Source organism: Dermochelys coriacea, chromosome 1 (genome assembly GCF_009764565.3).
Source record: "Dermochelys coriacea isolate rDerCor1 chromosome 1, rDerCor1.pri.v4, whole genome shotgun sequence".
Classification (NCBI taxonomy): domain Eukaryota; kingdom Metazoa; phylum Chordata; order Testudines; family Dermochelyidae; genus Dermochelys; species Dermochelys coriacea.
The window spans coordinates 328207947-328226566 of NC_050068.2; the positions used below are offsets into that span (position 1 = coordinate 328207947).

Sequence of the window (18620 nt, forward strand, 5' to 3'; positions counted from 1 at the left end):
AAGTTAGCTTGAAATCACTTCCTGGTTGCGTTGAACTGGTATGGAGCTGGAAGGGGTCGCTTTTGATTGGCTTCTAGGCAGCAGGGTAGCTTGCTGCTGGGAAGGGTTGCTGCTTGTTTTGGATTGGCTCCCGGCCCTGGGCTCAGCCATTCAGAAAGTTTGAACAGTGATTGGCTGAGGCTTAGCATGTGTACCATTCTCCATGGCTTTGAGCCTGTGTTGCTGGCATTCTGAGCAGCATACGTGAGTTTATATGTTTGAATGCTGTTTACAAAATACAGGGTACAGTAAATACATTGATGTTGCAACATTAGTCATCTATAATTCATTTAGTACAAAAATCTGGGTTATTGTGGTGAAAATAGTATATCAAGCCTTGGTTCAGGAAGGTCCTTCATACCATTGATTCCTATGGTATAATGGTTTTGATTTGCAACATTTTGACTTACAACCCAATTCGTTCCTCAGAATTGCGTTGTAAGTCCAAGGACTCCCTGTAATAGGCATTAGAGAAACTTGGTGGAGTGATAATCTATGGGACATGGTAATACCAGGGTATAACATATGTAGGAATGACACATTAGGTGGTGCGGTAGTAGCACTGTATATGAAAGAAAGCAAAGAGTCAAATAGAGAAACTCTTAAATGAATCAAACTGTACCTTAAAATATCTATGGATAGAAATTCCATGCTTGAATGATAAGAGTATAGCAGTAGGAAAATACTATTGACCACCTGACCAGGATGGTGATAGTGATTGTGAAATACTCCAGGAGATTAGAGCGGCTTTAAAAGTACAAAACTCAATCATAATGGGGGATATCCACTGTCCCTCAGTATGGGATTCTGAGATGAAGTTTTTAGACACCATTAATGACTGCTTCTTGGAGCAGCTATTTCTAGAACACCCAAGGGGGGAGAGAATTCTTTATTTAGTCCTAAGTGGAGCACAGGATTTGGTCCAAGAGGTGAATATAGCTGAACTACTTGGTAACAGTGACCAGAATATAATTAAATTTAACATCCTTGTGAGAGGGGAAAATACCAAAGCATAGCACCACAGTAGCATTTAACTTTAGAAAGGGGAACGACACACAAATGAATAAGGTAGTTAAACGGAAATTAACAGGTACAGTCAGAAGAGTGAAATACCTGCAGGCTGCATGGAAACTTTTTAAAAACATCATAATAGAGACTCAAATTAAATGTATACCCCAAATTAAAAAAACCTAGTAAGAGGACCAAAAATCGCCACCATGGCTAAACAACGTAGTAAAGAAGTGGTTGGAGGCAAAAAGGTATCATTTTAAAAACTGGAAGCTAAATCCTTTCCAAGGACCATTCTCATGAGGGTCTCTTAAGAAAGGAAGTACAATTTCTTGCAGTCTTTGTGGTGATTGAATCAGTTCCATTTGGATTTTATCAGGGGAGGGTTCTACTCCAGGTACTGTACTACTTGGGTTCCCAAGATAAGAGAAGGATGGAGACTGATTTTAGATCTCAGGACTTTGAACAGCTTCATCCTCTCTGTGATTCAGGTTAGTAACCCTGGAAGTGATCATTCTCTCTTGGTCAGTTGGGTTGGTCAGTGTGTGTGTGTGTGTGTGTGTGTGTGTGTGTGTGTGTGTGTGTCTCCCTCTCCCTCTCAGATAAACACTTTCATATAGCTGTGCACCCTTATCTCACATGTGTCCTATGGTTCATTCTCTGCAAAGACTACTACCAATACTGCATCCTACCCTTGGGTTTTTCAGCTGCCCCAAGGGTCTTTAAAAGTGCCCTTGGCGGTAGCAACTCATCTTTGTCAGATGGGAATAATAGTCTCTTTCCCTATTTGGATGACGCATTCCTTTCTTGAGGTGCAGTCAGTAACCAACAGGACCCTATCTCTTCCCTACTCCTTGGGCCTCTGCGATTCTGGACGCTATTACAGCCAAAGCATATTTGCCCATAGAGAGACTCGCTATAAGGTCCAGCCTCGTTTCAATACATCAGATCTGCAAACCACAGAGGATTTGCCTTCAACTCCTGGCCACATAGCAGCCTGTATATGCATAAGATCCCTTGCAAGACTACATTCCTATTGTCTTCAGGTTTGGCTATGCACAAATTGCCCAAGTGGGTGTCATACCTCACAGGGTCATCAGCTTCCTCAGTAGGTGGAAGGAGCCTCAAAAGGTCTGCTTTGGGAGTTCCATTTTCATGTCCTTCCCCCTCCCCCCCCCCACCAAAAGATCATCTCTGTAGATGCCTCCCTAGTAGGCTAGGGCACCCATTTCCAGGATTTCACAACTCAATGGAGACCTCTCTCCAGATCAACATTTTATAATTCAGTGCAGTCCATTAGACTTGCCATCACTTCCTACCCAACATCAGGGCCACTCAGAGTAATGCTGGGCAGCAGGGCTGCAATGTATTTTATAAATCACCAAGGAAGAGCAATATCCCAGTCCTTATGCACAGAATTAATAAAACTATATGAAATTGGGGTACATATCCCACCACATAGAGATCTTAGCACTGGTCTACACTAACGGGGCGGTCGACCTAAGATGCGCCAACTTCAGCTACGTGAATAGCGTAGCTGAAGTTGGCGTATCTTATGTCGACTTACCTGTCCATGAGGACAGCGGCGAGTGAACCGCTGCCGCTTCCCCATTGACTCTGCTTCTGCCTCTCGTGAGCTGGAGTTCCAGAGTCGACGGGGAGCGCATTCGGGGATCGATTTATTGTGTCTAAATGAGATGTGTTAAATTGATCCCCGATAGATAGATCACTACCCGCCAATCCAGTGGGTAGTGAAGACCTGCCCGTAGTGATTTATCTACTAGGACTGAAGAACACTGTAGCAGACTTTCTGAGCAGGAAGTGGGGACTGAGTGACACACTATTTCAGACACCTGGGGTTCCCCAGAGAGAGATCTTTGTAACACCATCCATGCAGAGTACTGACACTTCTATTCAAGGGGAAGGCACAGTCGCAGCTTGTTGGGAGATGCCTTCCTTACCCCCTTGGCCTCACATGTCACTCTGTTTATCTCTCAGCACCGTTGTTTCTCAAGGTCCTAAATAAGTCCACACAAGAGAAAGTGGTGGCCATCATCATAGTGCCATCATGGCTAAGGCAGGTATCTGATTTTCCTGTCCCTGTGACCACCACTTCATCTTCCTCTGGCAGCAGATCTCCTCACCCAGCAGTCAGGCACTGTGTGACCCACCCCAGTGCCTGGCTCCTAGATGGCTCTCTAGCATACAACAGGACTGGTCTTCAGAAGACCAAATTATATGGCTCAATAGTAGAAAGGCTTTCCTTGTGGTAGGCTACCTACAGAAATGAAGATGTTTTCAAGCCTGGTGTACCCATCGATCTATACCTCCTCTTGAGTCTCTCCTCATGTACGTTCTCAATTACCTGCTAAATTAAAAACCACAGGCTTATCACTGAGCTCAGTTCAGGTTCACCCTGCTGCTATTACAACTTTTCAATTCCTCATGAGGTTTTCAGGCTTTGCTCACTGAACCATTGCAAGATTCATTAAGGCTGTGTTTAACTTTTACCTATTTATGAAGAACCTGCTACACATGGACTTCAACTTAATCCTCAACACTCTGAGAACCCCCCCATTTGAACCTACAGGGAGTTGTGCCCTTCATTTGTCCTTTTAAGACCTCATAACCATCACCTCAATCAGAAAAGTAGGGGAACTCGGAGCACTTAAGGCTGACCCACCTTACACTCTGTTCTGTGGCAATAACGTGACGTTATGTCCCCATTGCTGTCTTCTGTCTAAAGTTTCATCTGAATTCCATATTAATCATGACATTCCTCTACCGGTGTATTACCCCAAGCCTCGATCTTTGCGAGAAGAAGGGAGTCTCCATGTGCTGGATATGCAAAAATGTACCTTGGCAGGATTAAGCTTCTTGGCTTTTCCTAGGCTGTTTTTTCTATTTCCATGGCAGAAAGAATGAAAGGGCAAAAACTGAAAATGGGTTTCAGAATTCATCCTCACCTGTAACAAAGCCTCGAGGGTGCATCCTCTACCTAGGGAGAGGGCCCATTCCACCAGGGCTCAGTCTCCCTCTACGGCCTTACTGAAGAACATACTCATCTTGGACATTTGCAAAGTGTCACCTGGTCTTCGGTACGTTTTCTCAACACTGCTCTTGTCTGTGCATCATCTGTAGAAGTGGCCTTTGACGAGCCTCTTCTTTGGGCCATACTGAATCCATCTCCTCAGCACCCTTCTCCCTCAGTTGGGGTACTCCTTGGGAAACTGCCAACATGGAGCACCCATAGGAGCAATAACTCGAAGGCGGAGAGGTTACTTACCTTGTACAGTAACAGGAGTTCTTAGAGATGTGGGTGCTGTATTACCCACCCTCCTTCCCCTTAGCTTCAGAGTCATTAAGAGCACAAGAAAGACCATATTGGATCAGACCAATGGTCCGTCTAGCCCAGTATCCTGTCTTCCAACAGTGGCCAATGCCAGATGCTTCAGAGGGAATGAACAGAACAGGGCAATTTATTGAGTGATCCATCCATTTTTGTCCCAGCTTCCAGTGGTTAGAGGCTTAGGAAACCCAGAGCATAGATTGCATTTGTGACCATCTTGGCTAATAGCCACTAATGGATCTATCCTCCAGGAACTTATCTAATTCTTTTTTGAACCCAGTTATACTTTTGGCCTTCACAACATCCCCTGGCTACGAGTTCCATGGCTTGACCGTGTAACTTGTGAAGTAGTATTTCCTTTTGTTTAAAACAAACCTGCTACCTGTTAATTTCATTGTGTGACCCCTAGTTCTTGTGTTATGTGAAGGGGTAAATACACTTCCTTATTCACTTTCTCCACAGCATTCATGATTTTGTAGGCCTCTATTATATCCCTTCTTACTCATCTCTTTTCCAAGCTGAAAAGTCCTAGTCTTTTTACTCTCTACTCATGTGGAAGCTGTTCCATCCCCCTAATCGTTTTTGTTGCCCTTCTCTGTACCTTTGGAGATTGGCAACCAGTACTGCACTCAGTATTCAAGGTGTGGGTATACCATTTAATACCAGGCACTCAAGTTCACCCATCTTAGTATTTAGACTTTTAGCATTTATATAAAAACACTTTCACTTTAGCTGTCTGCCATTATGTAATGTAATTGAATGGAACTCTTTTTTTTCATTTGACTTTCTCTTCAGTTCCTACCTGTACTTTACCAACTTCATTCCTATCTTGTTTACTAGGATATAGAGAATTGCCATTAATAGATTCTTCCCTAAGGGATGTTTCCATCCGAACTATGTGTTCCTTTGCACCTGTCGGCTTTCCCTCAGCCCTTACTTTAAAAACTCTTCTACAACCTTCTTAATTTTACATGTCAGCAATCTGGTTCCATTTTGGTTTAGGTGGAGCCCATTCTTCCAGTATAGACTCTGCCTTTACCATTCTGTATAGACTATGTTTGAGGAGGAACTGTAGTGGTGGCAAGCCTGTCCACCCTGTATACCTTGTACCTGAGCACAAGGATGTAGAGGGCACAGGTCTGGACCTGCTCACACAATCTTGGCTCACGAGTCCATGGATTCTTATGTGGAGGACCCATAGGGACAAAACCATCTTGAACTCCAGTTACTCTGCAAGGTAAGTAACTTCTCCTTTTCATTTGGATATAACAGGTATTCTTTCTTTCTTTAAACACCTGTCTCTCTTTTTTTAGCTCACAATGGGAGAGAATACAGCAGGATGATGGAGAACCTGGGCACTTGAAAGGTATCATATAGATGCAATAATTCTAAATTCAATATGCAATAATTCATATTAGTAGTTATGATAGCAGTTATTTAGTGATGTGATTGCTGATCTCTAACAAACACTTGAATGGAATTACTTTACTGAGGCCTAGATTGTACCTCCTTCCTTGGTGCAGAATATGCCTGGATGTTGAGCGTGGGCATGAGGGGGGAAAATAAACCACTGCTCCTACATGCAAAAGGGTGGGGAGTAGGCTGATCCACGACTCTGTGCGTGACCAGCAGAGATGGCTGGATCTGAAGGAGAAATATGCTGCCTCTGGTAATGGGCTGACACAGCATATATCTCAGCAAAACAGGAGCCCTGGACAAGTTGTGGCTGAGAGGTATGTGAATCATGATTGTCACAATTCCTTTCTATTGCTGCCTCTGGAGTAGTGCAGCTCTGTGTCACCACCTGTTAGGCAGAACTGAGAGTTAAATCTTAATCTGCTCTTTAGTTTTCAATTACTCTTTAGGGAAGATTAACATAATAACAGCCATACTGGGTCAGACCAAAGGTCTGTCTAGCTCAGTATCCTTCTTCTGACAGCAGACAATGCCAGGTGTTTCAGAGGGAATTAACAGAACAGGTAATCATCAAGTGATCCATTCCCAGCTTCTGGCAAACAAAGGCTAGGAGGCTAAGATGTCGTCTTTGAAAAGTCCCTCTGCCATTCAGCAATAGGTTCTTGCCCAGTTCTGAATTTTTGGACCATCTTTTCCCCCCCGTCTCCACCATGGTAAGACTCTTCTTTTGATAGGCAGTCAGAACTTAACTGCATCTATCAAAGCTGTGGTGATAGTTTATAGATAATGTGGTAGGGATCAGAGGAAGATTCAGACCTTTACTTTTTAAACAAATGTTACTTTTGCAGCGTGTCTGGTCAAAGGAAATAGAATCATAGGGTTATTACTAAACCTCCTATTTTCCCCAAATGATAGCAATACACTTATTCCTGATTAGCTAAAAAAAAAAGATTTTACTCAGTTACTTTCAGGATACTTTAAGCTTATACGCTAGGGAAAATGGGTTTTTTTGGTAAATAACATTTCTGACATTAGCATTGTTCTAAAGAGAAATTAATATGTAATAAACTGTACTGTGGATGTAATTAAGCAAACAGTTGTTCAATGCATAATGCTAATCCCAGCAGGTCAGAAAGATGGAGTAGGAACACAGGCATTTCAGTATTCAACTCAATTGTCTACAAGCAGGAGCTTTTTAGCTGGGATTGCGTTTTTTAATTAAAATACTGTACGAATAAAACAGCTACTTCACTGTTAGTAGAAGCTGAAAAAAATATGCCGTGCTTTCATGACTACCTGAAAGGAAATTTGTAAATAACCCTTCTCAAGTGCTCCACAATTATATTGTGGACTCTGAAATTTACACTAACTTTTAAACACGTTCCACTGTTTTGATCCTTATTTGTTAAATGTACAAAGATTAAAGCCTGCATTTTTTTGTTTGAGCATTGACAGGTACATGCTTGGTATTGTACAAAGCACAGAAGACAAGCTACATAGGGCAGGGAACAGTCTAGATGAAAAGACAAACTGAGCAGTCACAAAATAGTCTCTAGGAAACTGACCTCTCCAGCCAACAGTGAAGATAAGGCAGCTTGAGTCTGCTGGTCATGCACATTTTAAATGAAAAAATTACAGTGACTGGAGGAAAGTGGGCAAAGGGAAAAGTGTAGAAATGGAAGGGTGAAAGGAAGGAGGAAATACATATCATAGAATACTCTTGTGTATGTAAAATATATGTAAATTTGCAAAATGCATGTATAGTAGACTAGACCAAACGAATCAGGCTGAGTGTTTTGAAGGTAGAAGGTTTCCAATCCTAAATAAAATAAAAAAAACAAAATGTCCAGATGCTGAGCTGCAGCTGAGAAACCAGCCACCGCCCAGGTGTTAATGTGTGTTCAAATATGCAATTTGGCTCCCTAGTTGGAGTCTGGCTCATTGCGGGGCTGGTTCCTTGAGAAGTTTGTAGCAGCCTGAAGGTCAAATCTCAATTGGGAAGAGGACAGATTGACAATTTTGCCATATCCACACTAGCGAACCAAACTGTCTTAAACCAGATTGTCCTGAAAATGTTTTAAAATGTGAGGGTGGTTGTGGGTTTTGTGGTTTTTTTTTTTTTTTTTGGTTTTTTTGTTTTTTAAACCAATTCAGCAAACGAAGATCATAGCTCAGTGGTTCCCAGATCATTCATCAAATCTGTCGTCGTCTTCTTAGTAGTGGTATTTGGCACAGTTCAGGGTAACTGGGCCTGTATTCTCCCTCCATGGTTCAGCAAGGGCATCCCCTCTACACTTGCGGCACTTAAGCCATCACCTGTCTTTGGTGGAGACCTGTAACTCTCTTCCTCATGACCAGGGTACTTCTAGACTGCACAGCTTGTTGCCTGTACTGTGACCTCCCCAACAAATTCAGGCTCACTAAGTCGGTCTGCTTTGCTTTCCTGTTATGTTCAGAAATAGTAAAGAATGTAATTGTCCACTGTTAACCTATCACACAGCTCTTTCTAAGTAAGCACATTTATTCTTAAGGTGAAAGCATTACGGAGAAAACACTAAAAATAATTAAAAAAACAAAACAAAACCAACAACCCTACACACATGCTAATAAGCTTACTGGAGATCATCCCCTGACTCCAACAAGGGCTCTGGCTGGTGAACAGTTCTTCAAACCCCACACAGGGGTTTTCCTCTGGTTACTAGTTCATTATTCCTTTTGCACAGAACAAGAACACTCACTCTTATGGGGCCTCAATAGTCCAAAGTCCTTCCAGTCCTTCCTTAAGGATCCCCGCAACCATGGACCAAAGATCCTGTCCACTTGCTGAATCAGAAAGACAGCCCTAAGTCAGTTAAAACTCAGGCTGTTTATCCAAAAATCCTTCCTGTGCCTGCTGGTTCCTGGAGAATCCAGTTTGAACCAGTATATGTGAGTCTTTCTCCAGGTGGTGGTAGCTCTCTGAAAGTGTTACAACCTGAGTAAATTTTCCTAATCATCACCCACTGACCCTGGAGGACTGTTGTCCCTGTCTTCCATGGAATTACGTACAAACTCTATCCCACAATGATACATACATTCAATGAGGTTTCCTCTGGATGTTGAAGGAAATTGTCATCTGTTGCTGTATTTATTTAATCTTTGTATTATCTTAATGCCTGGGAGCCCTTGGGCAGTCCACCAGCAAACTGAGTGCTGGTTTTGTTTTGATTCAGGGGCCACCTGTGCATGCCACATTGTTCCACAGCACTGCCTGCTTTACTCTTGGGATACCCGGATTGTAGTAAATATCCATCTCTGCTGACTTACAGGAATGGAGCAGGCAGAGAAGAGGAATGCTGCAGTATGTTTGCCCTTGAGAACCAGAACAAAACTTACTGGTCTAATTTTAAACCTCTCGGGATTAGAGTTCTTCCTCAGTGACTCATAAACTGTGTTTGTTTTTATAGGACTTTCTGCACATGCTCACGTAGAACTTCCTTATTACTCCAAATTCCTTCTAATAGCTGCATACCTTGCCTCCTACAATCCTGCCAGGACAGATAAGAGGTTCTTCCTTAAGGTAACTACTGCATATTTTTTTTCTTACTGCTGTATGCTGGAGTCATGCGTACTTCTTCACTCGGGTCAGAACTCCTTTAGGTCATTCACTTTCAGTTCTCTTTTGTATCTTATTTATTTGGCTTGAATAAAACTGTGACTTTGGATCACATACTGTGATATGTTGACAATTGTCACATCATTACTGAGGCTTAATATGAAAAATGAACTGTTCTGATAATTAAAATATGTATAATATGTATGTAGCACTATTGTCTTGCATGGCATTTATAAAGTGATATAGTCCCCTTCCCTGAAGTATTTGTGATCTTGCACATTGTGTGCTGGTGTGTACTATTATTCACAGTTTGAATCCCATGGAAGAGAGCAGAATTCCATGTGGGTCTAAAGCGTTTGCACTAGTACATCTGTCTGGAGAATAGAGGCCTTTATTTTACAAGATACAGGTGGCGGAGGAGAGGAAAAGGTTGCAACAAAAAGCAAAGTGATTGAGTAATTATGCTTACCATTTATATTAGTAGCTGCAATGGTTTTTATATGGTAAAATGTGTAGGTGTTGTAGGCAAGGATAAGAAATTGGAGAGACTGAGAACACTGAGGGATAGAAGCTTGCTAATTCTTTAAGAAATCCTTTTTTTCCCCCCCCTCCATCTCAAAACTTATAAATATACTGTCCATGTTTTGAGATACATATACTTGAGTCCTTAGAGATCATATACTAATTAAGTTATAAACTTGGACATGGTGTTCATTTTTTATGGTGGTTATATGTGCCCATAATGAAAACTAAATGTTTCACTAAAAAGTCTGTATCATTTTGTATGTACTTCAGAAGAGGAGAGAATTATTTGTAATGATGATGATTTACAGATGTGTACATAGACAAATATTTCATTTCTAACATTTGGGAAGAGAAGTATCACTGGAAGAACTTAATTGCTGAATAATAACTCCACTGTTTTAACTTCTGATTTCATGCCTGACTTCTCTCTCTCTCCTCCTCCTCCTCCTCCTCCTCCCCAGCATTTATTTTATTTATATATACTTACAAGAGCAAGGAAATTATGAGTGGTGAAAAGATGTGGCTTTATCTGTCTCCGTCATTGTAGCATGTCTGAAATCAGGTTTCAGTCCTTGTGCATGGGCATACTGGTGCTTCTCTTCAATGCAGTGAAATGCATAGTTGGAACATGGGCCTCAAAGACCTTTGAAGTGTGAGGCCATGTAATAAATTAGTTGGCTTTTTAATTAGTCAAGTTAAATATCTTGTCAATCATTGATAAAGCATGAGTAATCATCATTTCTACCACAAGTATCACCTGAGAGCACTCAATCAGGTGTTAAGGCCAAGATCACAAATTAGCAATATCTCAAAAGTTAGAACAAATAGGACTTTGGGAGAAGCTTTCTAATCCTGTGTCTGTGTGTCCTGGGAGTTGTAGAAAGAGAACTTACTGTTGTTGGAGTTGTAATGAGATCTGATGGGATTTGGGCAAAAAAAACTTTATATTGGAGTCATTAACCAAAGTCTCATAATTAAACAGGTGTGAACCAAAGGAGCGTTGTTGAACCACTAACTTAAAGCCGATACTATCATTAAAATAGTTACCACTGTAGATAAATTGAGATAATGTTGCAAATTAAAAGCAGCAGAATGTTGACAAACAGTTATAACAACAAAATAATAAATCTCAGTGATGTCATAAGTTGAAAGAAAATTCCAGTACAATGTAACGTACAATTTTTCCCTTAAAATCTCTTAAAACATTTTTAAGTGCTCTTTTGAAAAAGGATAACAGTTGACAGGAAGTCACCGTTTTGTGCGAAGTAGGATTGAAAGAAAAAATGGTCTTGTTCTATTGCATACCATATTGAAAATCTGCTTAGAATTTATTTTAAGAAGTGTGTACATGTGTATTTTGTACTTTATACTAATGCTAAAATGGATGCCTATCTATGTACTGTAAGCAGCCTTGACATAGCTTAAAAATATATTACAAATAAGATTTTAATGTAACTACTCAATTGCAGCAGTATAATTCATATAACCCACCACCCGCAATCCAGGTAATTTTAAAAACTCCAATTATCTTTCCCTTACCCCTCCAACAATTCCTTATTTCTTCCCCAGCCCCTGTGCTTTGCCCTTCCTTGATCCAGTCCTTTCTCCCTCAACACAATCTTTCTAGATGAATTGTATCTGCTCACAGGCATCAGCTACTTTCTTTATTCCAATTACATTTTCACCTCTCTACTCTTGACATGACCTTCACATCCTGTATGTTGGCCTCTTTTTGACTCTTTATTGCTTTATTTTGTGGATATCCTATGTCATCTTAAATATAAACCAAAGAAAACTGAGTTCCTTGTATAGACTTCAAAAATGATGTAGGTGCAAACTGGATGCATTTAAAGATCAAGTGGCAGCCGCTTTCCCATTTCTAGAAAGACAAAGGAAACACGCTATGGCCTTTACTCAAGCTGATTTTGAGGCATCGGATGGGGTGAGGTGGAAGGAGACTCATAGAAATGGCTTTCTGCCTCTTCTGATTAGTGTCAAGTTAATTTATTTTCTGATGGCTAAGTATTTAATTTTCTGATTTTTAAATTTGTACATTTCCCCCCAGTAAACCACTTTACAAACATAGCAACGCTGCAGGGTGTAAGTTTTCACCCAGTGTTCACAGTTTTTATATATGAGGGAGCCAAGAAGTTATACCTAGAGTGTGTTAGGTACTGAATAAGCAGTATTGCTGTTAAGGACAAAGATAACGGCATGTGATAAGTAGGCAGAACTATGGTAGTAGTACATTACTATAAATATGTAATGAACAGTTGTGTGTGTTTTTGTTTTTTCCACACCCTATTCAAGTTATATAACATTATTGTAACTTTTTGCTGTCATATTTGCTCATATTTTGCTTCTGTGTTTACAGCATCATGGGAAAATCAAGAAGACAAACTTTCTGAAAAAACATGAAAAGGTATTTATTTAGCTTTCAATCCTCACTCACAATTAAATGCTGCTTTCTTATGTAGTAGTGGCTATATATTTTTCCCTTGCTACCTGAATGTATGATTTAAAAAGCCATACAAGAACATTGCATGGTATAATATCTAGTTCATTGGTTTACTTGATGTTTACTTTTCATACAAGGCATTGTCGTAATTATTAATAGACATATTTTTGTTTTAAGAGGACATACATTATATTTAATTACAATCATGTAGTGCAGGTCACGTCTGATCTTATTAGATAACATCAATTTGTACATTTCTCATGTTTCTACTTTTTTTAAACCAATACCACTTTTCCTTCAGATGTGAAGTGGTGTCGTGGTTTTGCTTATATAAAAAAAAAAAAAATACTGATGTGGCTCAGTTAGAAAAGCAGAGACCCATTGCTTCATCCTCTTTTATGTCTGAGACTAAGTTTAAACTTTATGGGCAAAATTCTGTGCACATACAATGTGAGAGGAACAATAGGCCAAAATCTTCAAATCTGGTGCCTCATGTTTGGCTCCCAAATCCATATTTAGGTATAAAATTAACTGAATAGCCACTAATGTATTAGCTAAATATGGGATTTGGTGTTTAGACGGTCATAGTTAAGGCTATGTTTATGTCACAGAGGTCATGGAAGTTGCAGAATCTGTGACTTCCAGAGACCTCCATGACATTCTCTGCTTCAGCCCCAGGGGCTGCAGGACTCTGGAACTGACAGCCAGTGGGGCCCTGGCAGGGTTCCAGCAACAGGTGACAGCAGCGACAAGTGACGGGGTGGGGGTCCCCTGCGAAGTTCTAGCCACAGGTGACAGACTCCTGAAGGGGCCTGCCTCAGAGTTCCAGTGATGGGTGACAGCCTTGCTTAGGGGGAGGGGGACGCCTTGGATGAGCGGATGGGGTGTCCCATTTTCTCTCCAGGGTGACCATATTTCCCAAAGCTCTCAGCTGCTGTGAGCAGAGGGGGAACCCCACAGGTCCCAGCCACTACTGTGGTGGGAGAAACCATGGAATCGCAGCAGCAAAAGTCACAGACAGGTCAAGGCTTTCGTTAACCTGTCTGTGACTTTCTCTAAAAATAAGCATGACAAAATCTTCACCTTAGTCATAGTACCTGTAAACCCCACTGTTAGTTAGATGTTCAGTAGCTTTGAAAATCAGACCACTTTTAGGTGCCTACATATGGATTTAGGAACCTAACTTTAGTCACTCAGGGTTAAAGTCTGACTGCTTTTCTGTTGTGTGTAAGGAAAATGTATGTTCCTTAAGGAAATTTGTAATTATTCCATCAGGAGAAAGGATTTTAAAGAATAGTGGCCAAACCCTTTACCCAAATAAGTTGTTGTAACTGCATGGATTTCAGTGGAGTTGCACCAGTGTACACTAGAAGAGAATTTGATTCTACGATGGAGTAGAATATGTGTAAATTGGTATATTTAAAAAAAAAATTCTTAATCCACATAATTTCACTTGTGTTTAGAATGATGTGAAATGTTAAACTTATTTATATTAACATCTATTGTTGTAAATCCTTAACTCCATAGAAAGCAAGTATCCTTTAATTAACTTTAAAGTATCCTTTCATCTTGTGTGTCTTGTCTCTGGCATGTGAACTCCAGATGATTTTCAAAGATTCTAATTATTTTCAAGACTGTTCTCTACCCTGAAAAACATCCACATCTCAAATTGTGATCACAGGTCTTGTGGGAGGGAAATGGAAACAGGAATGAATAAATACTGCATCACAGCCCAAATCTTCATCCTTTCCCTCCAGCTGCAAAAGGTGCCTTGCTCCCTTTCCTATAGGCAATAATATCTCATTCAAGGTGGCAAGATGGGGAAAGGCAGGAACACAAAGCAACTGGATGACCAGAGATTTGATGATGGGACATGGATCCCTCCAGCTCATGGTCTCTGTTTTGGATTGGATTCATATTGACTGACTGTGACCAAGGGCTAGCACCATTAGCATCGTAGTTTATTGGAGATGGATTGATGTCTCTGTCTAATCCCTAGTGGACAGATGTACTTGCATTTAAAAAAAAAAGTTTTGTATTTATCAATATTTTACTTTTATTTGTTTGTTTATTTAAGCACCCACAGGTGCTGTGCAAACACATAGTAAGATGTGGTCCATGCCACCAAAGATTTTACAATCTAATGTAAAACAAGATGCAAAAAGTGAGTGTAACATGGAATAAGAAGAGGAAGGAGGTCAATGTAACAGTGACAAGATCATGAAGTGACATAAACTAATTAGTGCACAAATTGCTGATTCTGAATCAATTACCTTTTTCTGTTTTTGTTTTTTTACATATGTTCCTATTTTCAATTTTTTTAAATAAAGCCCCGGCCTATTTCTGTTTTCACTTATTTAAACCTTTGCTTACTTCCAGGGTTTGTTAGCCTCTGCCTGTTAACTTCTCACTAACTGGCACACACTTATTAGCAGTATTAGCATGTAGATTTAAACTTCTCTATGACCTGCATCTGTACCACAAACTAGAGATGTGGTTCCCAGCTCTCATACACATACTTGCGCTACCTCTCATCGAGTACAAACAAGCCTGAAACTGATCAGGACGCACTTGACACGTGACACTTCCTGGGGATGCCTGGAGTTGTGAGGCACCTTCCCTTATGACAAGGAAGCCTTATCTGTGCCTACTGTGGGTCAGTTCCCCAACACCACTAGCCTCTGGCAATACAAGCACTGCCTTCCAGGCCTCTGCAGGCCCTGCTCTGTCTTTACAGGTAATGATAAGGTATACTGCAACCCCTGAGCACTACAAGTGTCCCCCTGGAGTGTCTGCCCCTGTTCCACTGGACACTCTGAATTCACAGATCCACTGCTCCCAAAGGAATAGTGTACACCAGCTTACCAGTTACACTTCAGGATCACTACACTCAGCACACAGTACTTATATATGTTTATAGGAAAAACAAAGCATTAACAAAGAAATAGACTCAAGAAGAAGCAAGCAGAATTAATAGAAACGGTTACATATAAAATCATGACACTTTCTAGAACCTATATTTAACTAACAAGACGTCCTATCATATAGAACAAAAATCCATCCAAAATCCTTCTGGTGTATTTCAGCCAAGTCATATTGTCCTCTTTTAAGTCCCAGATATATCAAAATAGCTTTTTGATCATTATTCATAATCAGGGCCTCCCCTGCTGATTGTTCTTCCCTGTGGCCTCCCACTTGTTGACCTTGCAGTCTTTTAATTAGCATCTGGCTCTAAATGCCGATAGGCTTACCTTATGAGAGAGACCATGCACAATTCACACTTGACCAAACAAAAAGAGATGAGTCTCCAATCCCTGCCTGAATGAATTTGTCCAAGGCCAGTTACCTCCTGGTGACCTGCTTTTAACTTCAAGGCTTTAAGAACATAATTCCAGTCTGATTACGTATTATCTTAAATATTACTCATTCATATATTTCACAATGACTAAAATGACCAGTGTATTGAGACCTCACATGCCACCCTTTGGCACTCTTATTTTGAAGATGTCGGATGCAGTGGAGCCTTCTAAACCTTATTCACCCCTCTGCCAGTTGACACCAAGATGTCCCTGGGTCACAGCATGGCTAATCTGTGCTGCTGTTGCCTCTGCTATTGTGGTTTCACTATTTGTTCATACTCTTGTTAGCTCAGTGATTGTGTACACAAGCTTGGAATCACACCCCTAGTTCATAGTGTAGACACAGCGCAAGTGTTACCCTACAGTAGGGTTGAGGCACGTGAGTGGTGTGGATTGAAGAAGCTTTTGTTGCTGCCCACAACATGATCAATGACTTTCGGATAAATAGCGGACTCTTACCAGTTTGTATGGTTAATCTAGCACTTGTCATGACCACAAAACATTTTTTAAAGGAAGAATTCTTTCCCTCGAATTAAAATGAACCTTTTGAATAACCATTTACATTGAACATTGCCATGTGTACCTTAAAAAAATTGTTAGTTTGTTTTTGTTTTTTGTGGGGTTTTTTGACTAGGGCATTGGTGTAGGGTGACACTTTTTTTTCTAGCCACCATTGAGTCAGACTGCAAGCCTTGCTTTGCTGGTATAGGAAGTTGCTCCTAAGACTTGAATGATCTAATTCCTGGCATTCAAGCTACTTCCTTGCAATATGTAGCTTCAAAGTAAGATTGATTCTAATTAGATTAGATTCTAATTCTGATTGTAGCCCCTAAAAGTATTCTACATAATTCCATTTATTAGAATTGAGAAAACACCTTTACTGTATGGAAAATAGCTTGGAGTTGATTGTGTTTCCTTGATACTAAACTACAGCTCCTGGGTATTTAGATGGTTCCATATAAGAAACTGAGAAGTGTATCCTAGGGTTTAATCTGTATTTAATCTGATCTATGCAACACTTTAAGTGGCTCTCCGGAGCAATGCGGTATCCTGTTTCTCACATTACATTTCAGATATTATTATTCTTTGACCTAGTCCCTTACATAGGTGTAAACATTGGCTGGCAGGTATTCCCATTTTACAGGTGAGGAAAGTGAGACACAAAGATTGAAGGCCAAATCTTTGATGTAAACTCACGGAGGTTCACTGACAGTAGTTGAGCTTTGCTAGTTTACACCAGCAAAGAATTTTTCCTTAAGTGGCTTATCTAAGGGCACCAGGAGTCAGGGGCAGAGCCAGTCTAAAAATTTGAGATCTTGATTCCTAATTCCTTATTCAGTCTGTTAGGCCATAATTTTTTCTTTCTAGATGACTGATACTGCCCCAGTTCACTGCAAGCCCTACTGAGAGTTCTGACAGATAGAGCTGCAACTGCAGCATCTCCCTAAGCATACTTTGTATGTTCAAGTATGTCAGGTGTTGTCTTTGAGACTGAGTCCTGGTCTATGCTGCGGGGAGGGGGGGAATTGATCTGAGTTGCGCAACTTCAGCTACATGAATAACGTAGCTGAAGTCGATGTACTTAGACCTACTCACCGCCGTGTCTTTACTATGGTGAGGCGACTGCTGCCACTCCCCCGTCGACTCTGCCTGCGCCTCTCACAGCGGTGGAGTACAGGAGTCGACGGGAGAATGCTTGGGGGTCGATTTATCGCGATCCGGCGGGTAGTGTAGACATACCCTCAGTTTTCTATTGGCTTTTGGTGCTGTACCTCTCCTCCAGTTCCAATGTGATACACTCCTATTGTGTCAATCTTCCAATTTAAAATGCCCCCCTCTGTTTGTCAGTTGAGGGAGTTCAAACGTGTTGGCTGGCTCAGAAAAGAGAGAACTATAGTAGCATGGTGAGAGTATGAAATCCCCAGCCACATGAGGTTAAGAGCCCATTCCCCTTTCCTCATACAGAAATGAGGTATTTTTGAATACTTCAGGCTGTCACTCCCCTTTAAGAAATCTTAAAGCTTGGGTACATTGATCGGGTTTTGTGAAGCGGTGTAAACTTGTGGTGTGATCAGAGAGTTAAGTCAAATAAATAACCAAGAGGCAGGGAATCTTCCACTGTAAAAGAAGAATGTAAACACAAGTAATGCCAACTAGGAGAAAAGCCTTAGATGAGGTGGAAGGAACTTTTCAGGGAAGAAAATACAAGGTGTTTGTGGTGAAGAAAGTTGGGAAAGAGCAAAATGAATCAGAACTTCTTAAAAAATACAAAGAAAAAAGTATAAAAAATTCTATAAAAAAGTATAAAAAAGGAAAAGTGTCTTTTATAAGTTTTTAAAGTATTTCATATATAATATATTGGAGTTTTTCTGCTTAGCTCCTTGTACAAAAGTCATATAGAAATGAGACTTGAAAATTTCTAAACTATGCGTATGGGAATTTTAATAGTTTCTGCTATAGAATTCTATAAACTGCTTTTGAAATTCTTTTGAAAGAATCTTATTTAATTCCATCCCTATTAAATTATGGGGCTTTTTCACAAGGTACTGTTTCTAGTAAATAGTCTGAAACTTCAAAGTATGAGAGTCGATCACAGTAGAGAGACTTGTGAATTCCCAGTACAGTTGAGAAGTATCTGTACAGTGGTTACGCAAATCTTTGTACTCTAATTATTGCTGTTGGCTAATTAAAGTATATGTGTATACATGCATATATTTACTAAAAAATTATACTAATTATACAAATAAGACATGAGGATAGGAGGGACTAGACAGCTATATGCCAGAAACTACAGCATCTATGCTGAAGGAATTACACTGAAATCATGCGGATTATATAGGAACATGCATGATTTTAATACTTTTAGTAGTC

At 40.4% G+C, this 18620-nt stretch overlaps 1 protein-coding gene across 10 annotated transcripts in view; it reads left to right on the forward strand.

Annotated features, from left to right (window-relative positions):
- Nucleotides 1-18620, forward strand: part of ORC5 (origin recognition complex subunit 5) — a 134228-nt gene that overhangs the window by 39086 nt on the left and 76522 nt on the right. For all 10 annotated transcript variants that reach the window (XR_006275719.1, XR_006275718.1, XM_038420206.1 and 7 more), the window contains exons 10-12: nt 5710-5762; nt 9259-9371; nt 12307-12354. Coding sequence is in view for 8 of the 10 variants with exons in the window: in XM_038420206.1 (XP_038276134.1) it covers nt 5710-5762; nt 9259-9371; nt 12307-12354 (214 nt within the window). In the remaining 2 variants the exon portion in view is untranslated. The remainder of the gene's footprint in view (nt 1-5709; nt 5763-9258; nt 9372-12306; nt 12355-18620) is intronic.